Raw genomic sequence first — 19,313 nt, 5'->3', positions numbered from 1 at the left:
CGCTTCACCTCGGGCCGTTCCTTATCCCCATATCGTTCATGAACATCCTAAAAACACACTTCTAGATCAACAACTTACTTATATTACACAATTCGGGATGCTTTTACAGGCGTGGATGTTATTATTATTTTTTTCTGCACTGGTGCCATGCTGGTATTACAGTGGCTGAGAAATGCAAAACAAATCAGAAAACAAATGTTAAGACCGGGGCTCGAACCTGGGTCGTCAGTTTGAGACAAAACCCAGACAAAAAAACAAACAAATCCGGAAACAAATGAACAAATTACAGTAGCAAATCAGAACCACATTTTTAATCTGTTCATTTGTTTTCTGATTTGTTAAACACAACGACAATTTGGACAAACTGAATTTTATTTTGCGAATGGAATACTTACCGCTCATTAGAAGAGACATTTGTCATTCAAGATATACAGGATGTACAACAGGAGAAAATCAGCACGTGTGTGTAAAAGTGTAAAAAATATTGCAATACAAGTGTAAAAAAAGGTTTCAAATACACACAGAACTGCACACGTACAAGAAACAGTTACAAGGTACACAATTTCCTTCTTCCGTTATAGCTTGAATGACAGATGTCTTATCCAGTGAGCTGTTATTGTGTTTTCTGATTTCTTTTGTTTTTCAATTTGTTAATTAGGTTTTGCATTTGTTTTTGTTTTGCGCTTCTCAGCCACTGTATGTTTACTATCAAAATGTTTTATACCGTATACAATTATACATTATAATAAGCAAGTCTGTTATAGCTAATTACTTTAATTTGTTGTAAATGAATAAAAAAAAAAATAGCAAAGAAGACAAAACCTGGCGGCTCAACCAAAAAAGGGTATAATAACGATACAAATCCCACGGTGGAACTGCTCTACAAATGCTTCTTTTCTCCTGAACAGCAGGTGGGATTGATTGGCACGGACAGGCTTTCAGGCGTGTTTTGTTAGACACCAATTGGGCGTGAAAGAAAAGTCGTGAGGAATGAGCCGAAGTCGGGAGCAGGGCTAAAGAGACGGCGCCGGAGGGGGCGCCGAAATGAAACACGACTCGACCTGTGCAGACGTAAAGGTCAGAATTTCATATCAGGCCTGACGTTTGGCGCAAATATCAGCAGGAACGAGACGAAACGAGACTTTGATGCTTTTTTTCTTTCTTTTTTCTTTTTTTTATATTCCCAAAAAACATGCTGATTGCTAATTTATGGAGATAATATTGCCAATCGATTAATATAACAAATGAAATCAATAAATAAATAATGGAATTCTATGTTGGTTTATAAGAAATATTCAATCCAATTTTTTCACTTACATGCTGCATTAGCATATTAGCAAGAGTGTGGTTGTGTATTTTTACTCTAATGTACTAATACTTTATTACAAATTTATTTATTTATTTATGTATGCACAGTGTCTGAAAACTGTGGAAACACCGAGTCTTTTATGGTTTTTGAGAGACACTTGCATTTGACTTTTATTTCTATACAACAAGTCATGTAACGCGATGAAGATTGTCTTTGACCGAGCAAATCTATAAATGTCCAGATGTTCCACTTTATTCTCATTCAAAAAATCCTCCCATAGCATGAAGAACCGCGTTACACACTCTCAGCATCTGGACAGTTTCTCCAAACATTCAGCTGAAATACAGTACTTTGATGTGCCTCTTGTGAATCTTGCCAAAGATGTTCTAGTTGGAGATTTCTTCATGATCCTGTTCATCCCAGAGCAGTTCAATAGGATGTAGGTGTGGAGACTGGGCAGGACATTTCATAGTAGAGAACACTCCAGATGACTGTTTATTGACGTTTACAGAGCTCAGACGTACGTCGCGTACGCGTCGTCTTATTGTAGAGTGAAGTCGGTTCCAATGAGCTGCAGTCCAGACAGAGTTGCTGGAACAGTCCAGACGGAAACTGGAACAAGTCTTCACTTCTCCAAAACAACCGCAAACCATTAAGCTTCCACCCTCATGTGTAACTGTGGGGGTGAGGGAGTCTGATCACATCTTCTCTCCTGTTCTTCTGGTAGAGACAAAAATGTCCCATTGTCTCTACAGAACTCTCTTCCACTAATTCACTGTCCAATTACCGTGTGCTCTTCACATTTGACCGAGTTTGCATCGACGATCGAGTCCATGATTATTCTAATAAGATGAGACTCTGCATGCTGAGCACAGATACGAGCGTGATTTAGTCTCTCCATCCCAAACACAATTCCTCCTGAGATGAGATTTTCTTTGGCATCACTTTTCTGTACACGTTGCCAATGTATAAGCAGGATTGGTTTTTACACGCAAAGCAAAACTACAAGTGGGATTGGTTTTAATTTTTTTTTGGCAAATTACATCATGATTATGTTCTTTTTTTTATGACTTTATTTGATATTTTATAGTCTCTTTGTTTGGCTACAATCATAACACTGTAATTAGTGGAAGATCACAGCCAGCTGGGAATTCCAGATCCTAATAATCCTTACAGACTTCAAATATGGCTGCCATGAACTCCAACTCCCACACACACACACACACACACACACACAGTGTAATAACACACACACTAGGAAGTGGTAGCTCAGTGGTTAAAGCTTTGGGTTACTGATAGGATGCTTAGGGGTTTAAGTTTAAATATTAAAGCAAATATCTTCCAAAAAATTCAAATGTCTTCAGTTAATTAATTAGTTGGTTGATTAATACAGTTAGTTTCAATAAAATGTTTTTGAAAAGAACGTGTAAAATGTCTACACTCAGGTACTTACAGTTGACGACCACATTGACGTACTTGACATCGGGTGTAGCCACGTCGTTACTCGCCTTACACTCGTAGCGCCCGGCCTGAGTGCGCATGATGCCGGAAATTTCCAGATACTCGCCCACATCCAGGGTCTCAGCTGTCAAAGCATAGAAAAGAATCATTATCAGCTGCATCATCATCATCATCCTCATGTATCATCATCACCATCATCATCAATCATCATCCTCAAACATCATCATCACCACAATCATCTTTACACATCATCATCACCACCATCATCATTATCACCATCATCCTCACACCTAAACATCACCATCATCATTATCACCATCATCATCCTCATGTATCATCATCACCATCATCATCAATAATCATCCTCAAACATCATCATCCTCACACAACATCCTCACACATCATCATCACCACCATCATCGCCATCATCCACACATCATCATCACCATCATCATCATTATTATCGCCATCATCATCCTCACACATCATCATCTTCACATCACCACCATCATCATCGTCGCTATCATCATCCTCACATATCACCACCACCATCATCATCCTTACACATTATCATTATCACCACCATCATCCTCACATCATCACCACCACTATCATCATCCTCACATATCATTATCACCATCATCATTATCACCATCATCATCCTCACACATCATCATCTTCACACATCATCACCACCATCATCATCCTCACACATCATCATCTTCACATCATCACCACCCCATCATCATCCTCACATATCATTATCACCATCATCATCCTCACACATCATCATCCTCACACATCATCACCACCACTATCATCATCCTCACATATCATTATCACCATCATCATTATCACCATCATCATCCTCACACATCATCATCTTCACACATCATCACCACCCCATCATCATCCTCACACATTATCATCATCACCACAATCATCCTCACATATCAATAACCTAATGATCCTCATCACCATCATCCTTATTATGATCAGTATCCTCCTCCTCCTCATCATCTCTGTTTTACACGGTTAAACTTTTTTAAAGCAACTAAAAATAGAAAACAGTCTTTCACAGGAGTCTCAGTGAGCTGATGAAGTACAGCGAGCGTGAGGGATCAGTGATCGCGGCTGCTGAAGCTCTTCATGTTGTTCACTGTTCTAAAGCATTTTGGACGATTTTGATTTCAGCTTGTCGATTGACAGGATGATGTTTAGCTCGCTTAGCACGCTAATCGTATTGTTCATGAGCTAATGAGCATACGCCTAGTATTCTGAAGCCAAGTCGGAGTATTCACTCGCGCACTGACTCGAATAAAGCGCTTGATCGGGAAGGGAAGTGGTGATGAGAACGTTTCAGAGATGTTTTGTTGGAAAGAGGCCAGAGAGCAGGTACGAGCTGATAATTAGGCTTCAAAATAACACGCTTGCCAAAATCGAACAACAGAGATGCTCGACCTCGAGACGATGCCTCATACACACACTTTGAATGAGCGTGTGTGTGTGTGTGTGGGAGACGCCCTGGCGGATCGAAACGCATCTTCCCCGGCTCTTCCTGCCCTCGTTAGTCTATGTGTAGGTGTGTGACTGCTCGTCTTAATTAGCATGCCTCGTTATGAAACCACCGTTCTCTCCATCCAGATCACCAAAGGCATTATGGGTAACCCAGAGGTGGACGCTGCCGGGTTGAGGTGAATGTTTACGGAGGGCAAAAAAAAAAAGCATAATTTTTAGTCAATATAATGAGTCTTTAGATGCAGGAAACTGTGAGGGAGTTTTACAAGCACATGCAGTCCCCTATTTGTTGAGATCTGGCGCAAATCGCAGAAGATGCTTGACACGCTTCGAAAAGAATTCTTCCAGGACACGTTCCAGAAGAACCCTAGAAGCGTTGTATAACTGTGCAAGGGGACTATTTTCAAAGTGATGGTGTGGAAATGTAAATAAATAAAGTACGTTCTTTTTAATATTTTGTAATACACAGTATAAGTGTGCAAAAGATAAAAAGATGGCATTCTCTCTGTTCCATCGGTTCCCTCCAGTGTAGTGTTCGTTCATGTTTTTTTTTTGTTGGAACATTAAAAGTCATTTTCACTCCATTTCACTTCTCACTTGAGCTACTTTGATAAACGAAACCGAAATGTTTTAAAACTCGAGTCGTAATCTTGTGCTGAAAATAAGCTGTATATCTTGTAATGAGGAGTATAAAAGAGAATCTGACATCCTTCATAGAGAGAGAGAGAGGCTGCGTTTACACGTGGCATTAACCTGCGATCACCGTGATCCGATCAAGCAGATCAGATCATCAGTAAATCAGGACATGGCGTGTTTACACTTGGCAACCGATCGGATCTGTCTTTCATCTTTACAGAGTGCAGAGGTAGAGAGGGGGCGGGATTTTGCGTGACGCCGACCTGCGAATGCAGACATGATGGCTGGATCACGTTTACATTACAGGACACGCTGATCGGATAACATTAGGATCAGAAGCGTGTTTACACTTGTCTTTGCATAGAATTGAATAGCCTTTATTTGTCACATATACATTACAGCACAGTGAAATTCTTTTCTTCGCATATACCAGTTTGTTCAGAACTTGGGATCAGAGCACAGGGTCAGCCATGATACAGCGCCCCTGGTGCACAGAGAGTTAAGGGTCTTGCTCAAGGGCCCAAGAGTGGCAGCTCGGTGAAACCAGGGCGTGAAGCCCCTAACCACTGAGCTGCCACCTCCCCAACATGTATGTTGACAACATCATACAGGTCGCATGTTAATGCCCGAAGCAAACTCATCCAGAGTAAGCAAGATAGCAAGACATGAAAAGAAACCAAAGAATGTTTATATACATTTTGTTTCTTTGGCAATCTCTCTCTCTCTCTCTCTCTCTCTCTCTCTCTCTCTCTCTCTTTCTGTATCTCAGTGTGATTGGAGCTGCTCTGAATCACACATCATATTCGTTTAACATCATGCTAATGCAAAGCAGGAGTGCCATCGCTTTGTGCGTGTGTGTGTGTGTGTGTGTGTGTGCATGTGTGTGTGTGTGTGTGTGTGTGTGTGTGCGCGACTTGAGGAGTGAGGGCTAATGTGGCAGAGCCAAGTGGGAGAAAATGGAGTGCCAAATTCATTTTCTTTTCAATCTCGGTAATCACCTCGTATTGTCACATGCAGAAGAAAGGAATCTGCAAAGAGGAAAGAATGTGACAATCCACACACACACACACACACACACACACACACACACACACTTGTACTAGCTTTGTAGGCTCTCCTATTGACTTGTATACAGAAGCCAATTAATCATATATGTTTTTTCCCTAACTGAATCACAGATCATCGATTGGTCCTCATAAATAGCTATAAACATGAACACACACAAACACACACACACACACACACACACACACACACACACACACGCACACACACGGTGCATGCCACCCACTCTTTGGCCTCAGGGTTGATGTTATAGAACTGCAAAAATGTCTATATATACAAACACACACACACACACACACACACAAAAATTATATAAAGTCTGCCAGTTTTGTCCTTCACCACCTTTTTTCAGCAGCAACATCCTCCTTCTCTATTAATTACCTTCTCTGTGAGCATGGAAACTGTGTGTGTGAGTGTGTGTGTGTGTGTGTGTGTGTGTGTGTGTGTGTGTGTGTGGGTGTGTGTGTGGACACTGATGATGTGTTTAATCATAAAAAAAAAATTCACAGAACAAGATATTTTATGTTTTTTTTCTCAGGAATATTGAATGTTGACTGTAAATGTAACCAAAAAAAAGGTACAAAAATCAATATAAAATCATTATTAATAAAAGTGTAAATATAAATAAATAAATAAATAAATATATAGAACATATTTGTATCTCCAACAAAAGTTTCATTTAAGTTTTTACAAAGGTGTATTTAAATTGAATCATTTTCTGAAATTTAATTGAGTATTTTTAACATATATTTTTTCATTTATTTATTTAAACACTTATTTATTTGTTAGTATTTTGTTTGATCAGACAACAAAGCTCTTACATTAATATTAATAAACAATAACAACGATAATAAGTATAGTAATTATATTATTAATAATAATATAATTTTTTATTATATTAGTATAATAAATATAATTATTTAATGATCTGATAAATATTTTTAATACAAAACAATTCTTCTTATTGTATATATATATATAATAATATCTTTTTCATTCATTATTATTGTATTATTGTATTATTATTATTCCATTAAAAACTACATCTTTGCCCCCTGACCCCTTGGACGAATCCAAGTTTTTGAATTAATCTACTAAAAACTAATTCCTAGGTTCATCTCAGTGTTGGTTTCCTCCTTTGTTTGATTTGCTCTCTGGTGTTCCTACGTATAATCCGACACAGAGATCTACAGCGGTCTGAAATATTTGTGTGGTGTAGAAACGGCTCACCTGAATGCAGATGATGGAACGTTTGTGTATGCGTTGCTGTGTAATGCATCACTGTGACACATAAACACATTTATAAATTACCAGAAAGGAGCTTAGAGCAGCGCAAACCTATGAAGCAGTGCAGCGTAACAGCACATTCTGATAGGTGTGTGTGTGTGTTTGTGATTTAAACACACATTTATCACTTCGCTGCAAAAAGCCCCGCGAGGCTACGCATCACTTCCCAGCTTCCAGTCAAAAGCTAGCAATAAAACGAATGAATTGAAATTACAGCTAATACAGTATTAGTCTCAGTGAAATGGCTGCTGATGATAACGTTGTGTGGAGATGAGCGGTTAGCATATAACCTGTCCTGAAGGTTTCGGAAAGCTGACGCTCTCGAATATTCTACCAAATTTCTCTCCACATCTTCTCCTTTCATTGTTCTGAATTTTCCGCTAGAGACTGTAGTGGCTGTTGACTTTAGCAGGTCACCTTACACGCTGCCAGACAGTCAGGGGAAGGGAAAGGAATTTATATTACAGACTATACCCCTGACCTTGGACCTATAGAAGAGTTTGGCAGACATGGGGGCAGAAAAATCACAACTGCAGTTTTTGCTATATTATTAACCAGTTGTATGTACTGATGCACTGAAATGACCACAATGTTACCCTTGGTGAAGTACCTATTCAGAAGAATGTGTATAGAGTATCAGTAGCCTGGCAAAAACCTTGCTGAGATGCTGGTGGAGGAGATTATTTGACTATCCAACCCTCCATTGGTGCCACCACATATCAAATAGGTTTGGTATGGATGGAGCAGCCATTTTCAGCACCCTTGACCTAAACAGCGGTTATTGCGAGTTGAGAATGGAAATACAGAAAAGTCTAATCGGATGGTTAACATCATTTGGACTCCAAACCCTAATGGACATGTGGTGACAATGTAACAGTCCAGCCAGATCCCAGAGCCTCCAACATCTAGTTGCAGCAACGCTTTATGTCAAATGTATGTTATGCCAAACGTCTCTGTGGAAGATTCGCCCAGTTTCACGCAGAATTTCATGTTTTCTCTTCATTCTAACTTCTGCTGTCTGTGATGAATCGCAAATGTGGTGGGCAGAATACCACTAGGTAGCACCATTAGTCTTTTTGATACCACCTCATAGTAGGCATAGATATTTAGGGACAATTTCCTGAACGCACCAAACCAAATGAGTGTCTGTTGATAGTATTTGAGTAATGCAGCAAATTCCTACAGAAATCAGAGATACCTTGACAAGGTGGGCTAAAACAGTGTCTGATCAAGAAGCCCAATACTCCTAAACACAATTTCAGTGGGGAGTCATCCAAAGGTTGGCCAAAGAATACCATCTACAAAATAATCAGACAAAATACATCAACCATACTCTCAAAATTACAGCTGGGTATCAGAGCACTGGATTCTTGCTGGCAGAAATAGAAACAATGAGACTTGCCCATCACACAGTTTCTCCTGACTATGACGGATCCTCCAACACTGACACACTACAGGAAAGACTCAAGCGCACTATTACAATAGCAGAGGAATACAAGAGAGATCTCAACCCTATAATCTGGTGTGGGTCACGATCCATACACAATCCAAGCCTGGAATTTGGTGCTAAACTAACACTTAAATTTACAGGGTCTTGGAAAGGTACTAAAACCCTTTGGTATGCTAACATCTCAGGTGGCTCACTGTTGATATTCCGAGCCAGGCGGACAACCTCAATGTTCTGAATGTTTTAAATGGCCTAGCCTACCCAGGGTTCATACAGTACATAATTTAGCCAACTATCGTATCTCTTTTACTGTTATGTTAGGGGACCTTTCTCAGTGCCTACTCCATCCTCTAGGGGTCAGTATGGAACTAGGTGACTATTTAAAATCTAAGTTGGAAGTATTTATCAATTCTGAAGGAAGAACCGTTTCACAGAGGCAGCAAGCAAACTGTTTGGAAATGTATAGATATGAGTTGTAGAACTTTACAGCAGGAGATACATGTCTGAGGGGAAGGTTGATCTGGGTGTTGATATGTATATATTTATGTTTTGTAGAAAGACTTTTTAACTTCTTGAGATTTCAGATTGTGCAAGAAAGTTTTGGATTACTCATATACTCGAGAAAGATCTGCCATCAGCGCAAGACCTGCTTCCTTCGAGATCTCCTTCATAATAACTGTTGAGGCCATTCCTATTCCTCATGAGACTCTTTTTTTTGTTGTTTTTTGTTTGGTGTTTGTAAATACATATGTTAAGATTTTGGTTTTGGTTGGTTTGGGTTTTTATAATGTACCTTTTGGAATCCGTAAGGCCACAAGCAAACTAATTAGGTTCGTCACTAGAGTACCATGCTGGCTTTCTGCAACAAGCCCCACCCCTTTTTGATCCACGGTGTGCACCATGTTTCTTTACTTCTCAGCTAAAACAACATACAATCATGTGATTTGAGAAAACTGGCAACGTGAACAGCCGTCTGTGTGTTTGTGTGAGTGGGATGCGTGTTGTCCGATCATGGCGGCGGTTTCAAACGAGAGGCCACGATCTGCAAAGAGACTCAGAAGACATGTGTAGGATGACAAACACACACTGCTGTATCAGAGACGTGCACTGTTTTGCGAGTGTCCACGTGTTAAAAAAAGACATCTATCATTGCCAGCGAGTGCCATTATTCTTACTGGCTGCTTTATATTTTGAAAAAAATCCCTCATGAGGGAATTAAAAAAAAAAAAAAGAGAACGAAAGCAGAGAAGAGAAGCCATGTTTTGTCATCACTTTCTTCAGTTTTGCTTAAGTGAATACTAATTCGTTCGGTAAAAAAAAAAAAAAACGGTCCCCGCTGCCTCGAAGCAGCGCTTTGGTGACTTTTTTTGTGTCCCTCTAATCCCGCCTCGGCTGTTTTCGAAAATGAATTCAGTCCGTCTTTCAGTGGGCTTCGCACAAAACCTTCGTTCCGTCCTCACTTTTTTCCCCTCCTTCTTGAATTAACCAGCGAAGTGAATGAAAGGGATTCGCTCGAGTCGTTAAACAAAAAAGGGGTCTTTTTGTTAGCGTTATTAATCATTTTCGCGTATGTTTACGGAAATAGCGCGGGGCTACGGGGCGTACACTGGCGATTCTGCTCCGGTGAGATGATGGAGGTTTTGTGTTTAATTAACAAAGTACCTCGGTAGACTTTTAGGTTTGACCCATATTTCCATATTCCATATTTACTCTCCCCTTTTTTCTGTCTTTGCATCTTCAGAGAAGAAGTTTCACTAGATGTTGGCGGTTCATTCAGCCACAAGGGTGTTACTACAGTCAACAAGTGATGTAGGTGAGAAGGTGAGGAGGCCTGGGGTGCAGTCAGCGTTCCCATTCATTCCAATAGGGTTGAGGTCAGAGCTCGATTGCAGGCCACTAAAGATCTTCCACACACTTCGAACCCATGTAAAGCATGTAAATCTTTATGGAGCTGGTATTGTCATGCTGGAGCAGATTTGGCTTTGGTCCATAGACTGTAGATGGCTGGGTATTTTTTTTACATAAATTATTTACATTTTTACATAATAGTCTCGCTCAAGACAGCTTGTTGGTGCTTGGATTTGAACTTGTGACCTTTCGATTCTTAGAGCTCTAACCTACCACCACCCTCAAGTTGTCGAGCTGCTAGCTCAATATTATGATCTTTTGACCTGGAAAAAGTAGTAGCTTCGGACTTTGAACTGGAAGTTTGTGAGAACCTGCTCCTCCTGGGCACTTGAGCAAAGCTATGAACAATTGACCGTTTAGATCATATGTAATAATAAATGAGATCGTTATCAGTCGCTGGAAAAGTGCGTGTGCAAAAGTTATAAGCCTATAAAAAAGGCTGGAAAGTGTGATGAAGATGATTCGTTTCCAGCCATAATCATATGCACTGGGTGAAATGATCTTACAGCTGTACATCGTGTTTAAAAAAACGCATTCTGAACGGTACTCGAGTCTGGTTTTGGGTGCCATTTTGCTTTGCATTGAAGGGTACTGCTGCACGTGTCCCCAGATTTCGTCCCTCATGTCCGCTGTGCGGTAGATTCCTATCCGACGTAAACCTCTAACTGTCAGCTAGCGGTGTCCGGAAATCCGTTAAACGCTGTGCCTATGTTAGGAATCGCAGAGGTTCCTTCCATCGGCTTTTAGTATTTACTCCTGAGCTGCAGAGGATACGGCGGTCTTTCCACAGAATCCGCTCCACATACGCTGCCCCCTGAATCCCATCTCGCAGCACTGCAGCTATGAGAGGACGTGAAGGTGTGAGTTTGTGTGCGTTACAGGTCGCAGTCTTGGAGGTGCTCGTCAAATCAAAACGGTCACAAATGTAATACACTCAACGTTGTCTTGAGGAAAATAACTTTGCCGATTATATGGAAACTGTGGATTGTGTGGCCACTCGTGAAGAAACTCCTCCTGCAGAAATAAATCCCTTATAAAGTCCCCGCACTGTAGAGCGAATATACGCGCCAAAGCTGCGGGTTGCGCAGCGCTAAACGATCCTACTCCGCTAGTCCGGAGTGCCACGTGTGCTAAAAAAATCTGAATCCTGAATGAATGAGTATCACAAACACGTGAAATTATTAAAGGTGATGAGATTCGAATGACCTGCAAATTAAACACTATCCGTCTGAGGCGGCAATACTGGAATTCTGTCTCTTTTTCTGTCCTTTAATAAAACCTGACCAAACACCTCTCTCTCTCTCTCTCTCTCTCTCTCTCTTTCTTGATTCTTTCTCTCTTTCCGTGACAGTTTTTGTGTGTGTGCTGAGTGACCTGCATTTTTTTGTTGAAGTCTCTCACACTGCAGTTCTTTTTCTCACTCTGCGTGAGTGTGTGTATGTGTATATATGTGTGAGTGTGTGTGTGTGTGTGTGTGTGTGTGTGTGTGTGTTCTCATTTCTGTGGCCCTCTGGAGCCCCGGTGCTTGCATTCATCCTTAATTACTCTCGAGTGCCTCTTCTAGTGTCCTAATTAAAGGATGATTAAGAGGCCGATTTCGAAGGCAGTCCTCTCACCTGACCTGCGGATCAGACGCCCGGCTGCAGGTCGACCCACACACACACACACACACACACACACATCATTCCGACCAAAGCATACTTTTCGCTCTGAAACGCATGGGGGCTGCAGATCGCATTCTTGCGTCCAAATTCAGATTTGACCCAGAAAGGGGGCGGGGCTTGAACCCGATTGTGGTCCAATCGCTTATTCTGAAATGTGCGAGTGTGGATAATGGCCCGATTTTACAGTTAAATAAATCCACATTACCTCATTGCCTTCACCGCCGAGACACAGACCTAGCATGAGCATCGGCTTTCTTTTACATGCAGTACATTAATAACGCATTTTTACAATCGCCTCACACTTTTTTCCTCAAAAACCTATTCTTATGTACTGGGATCTGAAAGGTAAAGGCACAGGGCTCCTGAAGTCTGGAGAAACTCATTATATCCAACAGAATGCATATAATTTGACCAGGTCGTTTGAAAGATGCTAATTCCATCTACATTTGATGTGAACAGTGTCTATAACTGCAGTCCACTCCTTGCTTATGAAGTGACAAAATCCTCTAGAATTTGTATCGCTAATGGAAAAGGAATGACGCTGATGTTAGCAGAACATGCTAGGCTAGGAAGACAAAATATTTATTGAACATAAAAATGCCACTACATCATTTGCTTTCACACACATTTATATACATATACACACAGGACTGTCCAAATAAAGGGAACTCATGAACTTAGTTGACCTTAAAACAAATAAACAATGATACATTACACCAGTCAAACTTTTACACAGAGGAATCCAACCTCAAAACTCTGTCAGGAAGCATAGTTCCCCCCTCAGCTAATTAACATAAAAAGATTCATTAATAAATCAAACCCAGCTCCCTTCAAACTGCTGATAAAAGCACCGATCTTCTCATCCATCACAGTCCTACAGATCTGTAGCACGTTCTCTTCCAGCCCCGAACGTTCCACAAGCTCGCTCTATAGAAGCGAAACTTATCAGATGTGAAGTGTTCAGAACCCCAACAAAGCAAAAGACAAAACGATCTACCTGATCTCTCAAGCATGTGAGCAGCACATCTTCTTCTTCTTCTTCAGCTCCTACAACTCTTCAAAGGAGCTTTGTTCTTCTGAGGCAGCGCCACGCAACGCTAATCTGATGCTAAGAGCTGATCTCGGGCTTAGAAACTCTTTGAGATAATTGATTTGGATCAAATGTGATTAATCTCCTCGCTTTGGAAAAAAAAAAGGGATCTGTCTCTTAGTCAAACTTTGTGTGTGTGTGAAATAAAAGTTGACATAAAAGAACACATTAAGACGAAACTTGAACAAAAAACATAGTTTGCTGTAAGCTAATGTATTATGTTTTCTTTCTGACAAAAGTTTGTGGACACTTTTCTGAGATGTTCCACTCGATTTTGTGGAGATTTGTGTGAGATTTCATTCGGCCACAAGGGTAAAATCAGGTACTGATGGAAGTGAAGTGAGGAGGCCTGGGGTTCTGTCAGATCTTCATGGAGCTAGCTTTGGGTACAGGGGTATATACTGTCATGCTGGAACAGGTTTGGGGTTCCTGTTTTAATTGAATGGAAAATTTCATGCTCCTGCATCCAAAGACCTCCTTCAACTTTGTGTTATCGCCCCAAGTTTAAAGAAGAACCACATATAATTGAAAACCTTAGTAAATTCATCTACACATTATGTCACTTTAATACAATAATGTGTTTTGAAATGTTTTTTATGAAATTTGTTAGTAAAAACATAAATGTTATTCCTAACGTTCCTGAACATTCGGTCCCGCTGCGGATTCCAGAGAATTTTAAGATAACTTGCTGTAGTAAGGTATACAAGTTTCTTTTCTACAGCATTATCCCCTGACAACATACACTACAGTGGTTGCTGAAATGTGAGGGTGTACTCACTTGTGTGAGATACTGTGTATGTTTTTTTTTTTCCTTATGAGGTTCCCCAGTAAGAGCAATGAACCTGTGTTATAGATAAATAATCAGTTTCTGCCTTGTGACTGGGTTTCTGCACTCACCTGATGGGTTTAGGAGTCTCCAGGTGATTGAAGGATCGGGGCGACCGTTAGCAAGACAGCTGAGGGTGACGTTACTGCCTTCGTTCACCATCACGTCCTCTGACACTCTGTAAATGTAGGCGGGAACTGAGGAAGGAAGAGAGGAAACGTGTGAGAGAGAGATTCCGAGTGGAATATCCAACATTGAAATATTGAACCCTTCAAGAAATTTCCTTGACTGGGATCGATGGAGTGGATTTTGGAACAAACATGATTAAAATCTGCATTGCCAGTATAAGAGCAAGGATTATCCTGGATAGTCACTGAAATCTTTGTGTCAGGAGTTAAAGGCCTGACACGTGCCCAAATTCCCGATATGAGCTAGTGTAGAAATGATCAGAGCTAGCATAGTCGTGCTATGAGCTAGTGTAGTCGTGTTCACAGCTAGCATATTCGTTCTATGAGCTAGTGTAGACATGCTCAGAGCTAGCATAGTCATGCTATGCGCCAGTGTAGTCATTTTCAGAGCTAGCATAGTCTTGTTATGAGCTAGTGTATTATGTTCAGAGCTAGCATAGGCGTGCTATGAGCTAGTGTAGTCGTGTTTAGATCTAGCGTGGTTGTGTTATGATTTAGTGTAGTTGTGTTCAGGACTAGCGTCTTCCGTATCCCACTCGTGCTGCTATCAGCTTTTCTTTCTTTCTTTCTTTCTTTCTTTCTTTCTTTCTTTCTTTCTTTCTTTCTTTCGTTCATTCCCTCGTTTCAGCAGGTATTTATTTATCAGCTGAAGGTGAGATTTAACAAATCAAAAGTGTGACGGAGGAAGGCGTGAGCTGCATTTCTGATAGGAGAAAGGGGAGAGTTTCTATCGCGGTCAGCAGTTTAGGTGCGATCAATCACGCGGCGTGGGCGTTTAATACATCACAGCGTGCCAGCGCTCCGGGCCGTGATGGAGAGAGTCAGGGAGAAGCGAGAGGCGTGATGTGGCATAAAAACCACATGGATCTTTCCTGGAAGGGAGCGTGGAGAACAAGTTAGATGCAAGTGGAGCGCGTGTGTGTGTGTGTGTGTGTGTGTGTGTGTCCTGTACTGCATTTATCTAGCATATATTACTCATTGTGATTATGTTCCTGTTGCAGCCCTTCTTTCTCAATACTTTCTCTTTCTCTCTTGGTCTGTCTGTCTGTCTGTCTGTCTGTCTGTCTGTCTGTGGAAATCATGAACTGAGATATTCAAGAAAAACATCTTGATGCTTACTGTATGTTAATAACACGATGACATGATGCATTTTTCTTCTTCTTTAAATATTATATTTGTAGAAAGAATGATTGCATCCCCTTGCTGGACAATAAACCAGTTAATCTCGAGCAGATGCTCACATATAATACAAAAGTGTGTGTGTGTGTGTCCTGTACTGCATTTATCTAGCATATATTACTCAGTGTGATTATTTTCCTGTGGCATCTTTGCCTATTAGTGTTATTGCTGCAGGTTGGTACTTTTTTCACTGTCTCCGTGTTTCTGTCTGTCTCACTTTTTTCACATTTTTCTATCTGTTTCTCTCTTTATCAGTCTGTCTGCCTCTCTCTCCCTCGTTTTACTTTTTTATGTTTCTTTGTATCTTTACCTGGCTCTTCGTCTGTCTGTCTGTCTGTCTGTCTGTCTGTCTGTCTGTCTGTCTGTCTCTTTTCACTTTTTTTAATGTTTCTTTGTATCTTTACCTGGCTTTTCGTCTGTCTGTCTGTCTGTCTGTCAGTCTGTCTGTCTGTCTGTCCGTCAGTCTGTCTGTCTCCTCTCTCTCTTTTCACTTTTTATGTTTCTTTGTATCCTTACCTGGCTCTTCGTCTGTCTGTCTGTCTGTCTGTCTGTCTGTCTGTCTGTCTGTCTGTCTGTCTTTTCACTTTTTGTTTCTTTGTCTGTCTCCTCCTCTCTTCTCTTTTTATGTTTCTTTATCTCTTTGCCTGTCTCTTCCTCTGTCTGTCTGTATTTCTTTTTTCATCTTTTTGTTTCTTTGTCTGTCTGTCGTCCTCTCTGTCTATCTGTCTGTCTCTCCTTTTCATTTTTTATGCTTTTTTTCTCTTTGTCTGTCTGTCTGTGTCTCTCTCTCTCTCTTTTATCTTTCTTTGTCTCTGTGCCTGTCTCTTCATCTGTCTGTCTGCCTCTCTGCATTTCTCTTTTCAAGTTTTTGTTTCTTTGTCTCTTTCCCTGAAAATAGCAAGAGCGAGATTTGGGATAAACACAAACATGATGTAGAAAAATTGCAGACAGAAAAGCAGCATGAAGACGAGTGTTTTCGGATGCGTGATTGTTCCGCTTTCAGAAAGTTTTCAGAAGGTTTCAGAAAAAAAACAACAAGATAGATAAAAGTTCTAAATAAAGAGAAAGTGAGAGAAAGATGTAGAGAAGGATGCCTTTATCCAGCTTTTTTTTCCGCTGATGTAAGCGACGTTTTATTTCATTTGACGGACAAAAAAAAAAACATTTCTGCGTCAAAGTCTCAGAACGGGTTGCTTATATTGGATGTCAGAGCTGATGATGTATCAGGTCTGATCTCGCTATCAGGGAAAGAGAAAGTGGATTAGATCCTTTTATGGCATCTCCGAAAAAAAACAGCTCTGTCAGCTAAAAAAAAATTAGATAAAGTTATACTGGCAAATGTTTGTGGACACCGTAGAATGTGCATCTTTTTGAATATCTCATTCCACATTTAATCTCCATTTGCTGTTATAATGAGCTCCACTCTTCTGGGAAGATGTTCCACTAGAGTTTGTGGAGATTCATTAAGCTATAAGTGTGTTAGTAAAGTCAGGTAGTGATGTAGGTGAGAAGGTGAGGAGGTTCCTGTGGTGCAGTCAGCATGAAAAATTGGTTTCAGTAAGGTTGAAGTTCTACAGCAGGAGATCTTCCAGATCTTCCAACTTATAGAAGGCGGATCATCATGAAGCTGGCTTTGTGCACACGGGCATTTTCATGAGAAGTTATTAAAAGAGTTCGGGGTATCTAGAGTGGATTGTTGGAACAATCGGCTATCGGCAAAAAATCCATACCAGATCGTTTTTACGGCTTCCGGTCCGCTTTCATTATGAGAGCGACCTCTAGAGGCGAATCACTCATGTAACATGCTGTTTGAATTTTAAACGTGGGACTGCACGCTCAAATTTATTATTTCTAATTAATTAATTACATCATTATATTTATTAATGAATATATTCATATTTACTTACATTTTTATGATTCAGTGCTGTTTTTCTTTTTTTGTAATAAAGTTCAGTAATATTTTACATGGAGTTTTTTCTTTGTTTTTATCCAGCATCCATTTTTAAAAACTATCGTTTGATTAATCGGTTATCGGCGAGTACAATCCAAATTCGCTACCGGTATCGGTAATTAGCATAGCCTAATTATGGGATAGATTCGCCCACCAACCAAATTCATAAGTAAGTAAATGTTTGATTTCAATAACAATGAACAGGCTCTTAAACATAAATGCTCATTTGTCTGTAAGGTGGAGATCAAAATAATAAACAAATCCAGCATTAGGAGGCAAAATAAATACATTTCAAATCATAAAATCTTAAAAGATTTTAATGCTGTTGTTCACACTGGCCCATGGGATTTTCTGTTACAGACCGACCCCCATTAAAGAATGTGTCACTCACAGAAAAAGGTTTGGGGACCCCCGGGATTAACGAGGCAAGACACTTTGTCACTTTATAACCTCAAAACAGAAAGTTTGTCGTTATTTGCTTAAACAGAACTATTTTCCGGGGGAAAATTTCCCAGCATGGAACGCAACAATAATCGGATAAATATCACAAACGCCAAATTCTCTAATAGCCCCGAGTCCGAAAGTCACCTTCACTGTACGGTGTAATTAAATGCAGCACACGGATTAAAGGTAATTAGTATTGTCAGCTCATCTCATGCATGCTTGATCAGGTTTTGCGTCCCTCCACGCCTGGTGCCATCGCTCCGGCGTCGACCTATGACCCCGAGAAAGTCCCTTCAGCCTAAATGTTTAAAGAGCTGCTGCTAATTAGCGCTAACATGAAGCTAATGGGTGCAGCGAGGTCACAGCCCCCGGGTGGCTCCGGTGGACGGAGAGAAGAAGCGTAGCGAAAAAAAGGGAGAGAAGAGAAGAAAGATATAATGGCGAACAAAGCGAGAATGATATATAAATATATACGATTGCGGGAAAGAATAGAAGGGAAAAAAAGAGAAAGGGAGAATGAAAAGAGATAAATTCCCCCAGAGAGATTGAGAAAAGGGGAAAGAGAGAGAGAGAGAGAGAGAGAGAGAGATATATATGGAGAATAAAGCAAGGAAGGAAAAGTGAAAATAAATACAGAGGGAGCTCGAGAATTAAGGGAGATAATGAAAAAGAATGAGAGAGATAATAAAAAGAAGAAAGAAGGTGTAAAGAAGAGGAGAATGTATAAAGAAAGTGATTAAAGTGTAAAGAGAAACCGGAGTGAGTCCAGAGAGAGAGAGAGAGAGAGAGAGAGAGAGAGAGATGACAAACAGGAAGAGATGAAGAAAGGAAGAGCGCAGGATAGAATGAGACTCTGATGGTGAGAGAGAAAAACATGGAAGTAAAGAGAGAGTGAAGGAATGAAAAGAGGGCAGGAGGGCAGTTTCCTCACCCTGAACCACAGACAGACAGACGAGTGGAGTGACAGCGGAGGTGTGATGCGGAGCGATGTCATCACAGCAGGGTCACATGGGGTCACACAAGTCTGTGTACACTCACACACACACACACTCACATGTGACACACGTTGACCGGTGATGTGACACACACACACACACACACACACACACACACACACACACACACGGCAGGAATAAGGTCCGAGATCAGACGTTCCAAATGTAAATAATACTATAGATTCTGACTCCGCCCCTAATCCCGCCCCCTTCCTGTCCACTATTAATAATTTGTATCAAACGCAAGGGCAGGTAATGTAACTGCAAAACGACTAGTTTGTTCTTTTGATTCATGAAAAAAAAAAATGCCAGAGACATTTGAAGGAACGTTGCCATAGTAACTCT

General features: G+C 40.6%; 1 protein-coding gene across 2 annotated transcripts in view; it reads right to left on the bottom strand.

Annotated features, from left to right (window-relative positions):
- Positions 1-19,313, bottom strand: part of LOC124394186 (limbic system associated membrane protein) — a 507,895-nt gene that overhangs the window by 7,020 nt on the left and 481,562 nt on the right. For both annotated transcript variants that reach the window (XM_046862315.1, XM_046862314.1), the window contains 2 exons: positions 14,283-14,408; positions 2,763-2,894 (listed from right to left, as the gene is read on the bottom strand). In XM_046862315.1, the coding sequence (XP_046718271.1) occupies positions 2,763-2,894; positions 14,283-14,408 (258 nt within the window). The remainder of the gene's footprint in view (positions 1-2,762; positions 2,895-14,282; positions 14,409-19,313) is intronic.

The sequence above is a fragment of the Silurus meridionalis genome, chromosome 12 (assembly GCF_014805685.1).
Source record: "Silurus meridionalis isolate SWU-2019-XX chromosome 12, ASM1480568v1, whole genome shotgun sequence".
Lineage (NCBI taxonomy): Eukaryota > Metazoa > Chordata > Actinopteri > Siluriformes > Siluridae > Silurus > Silurus meridionalis.
The sequence above is the reverse complement of the archived record's forward strand: the minus strand, read 5'-3'. Positions and strand labels throughout refer to the sequence as shown.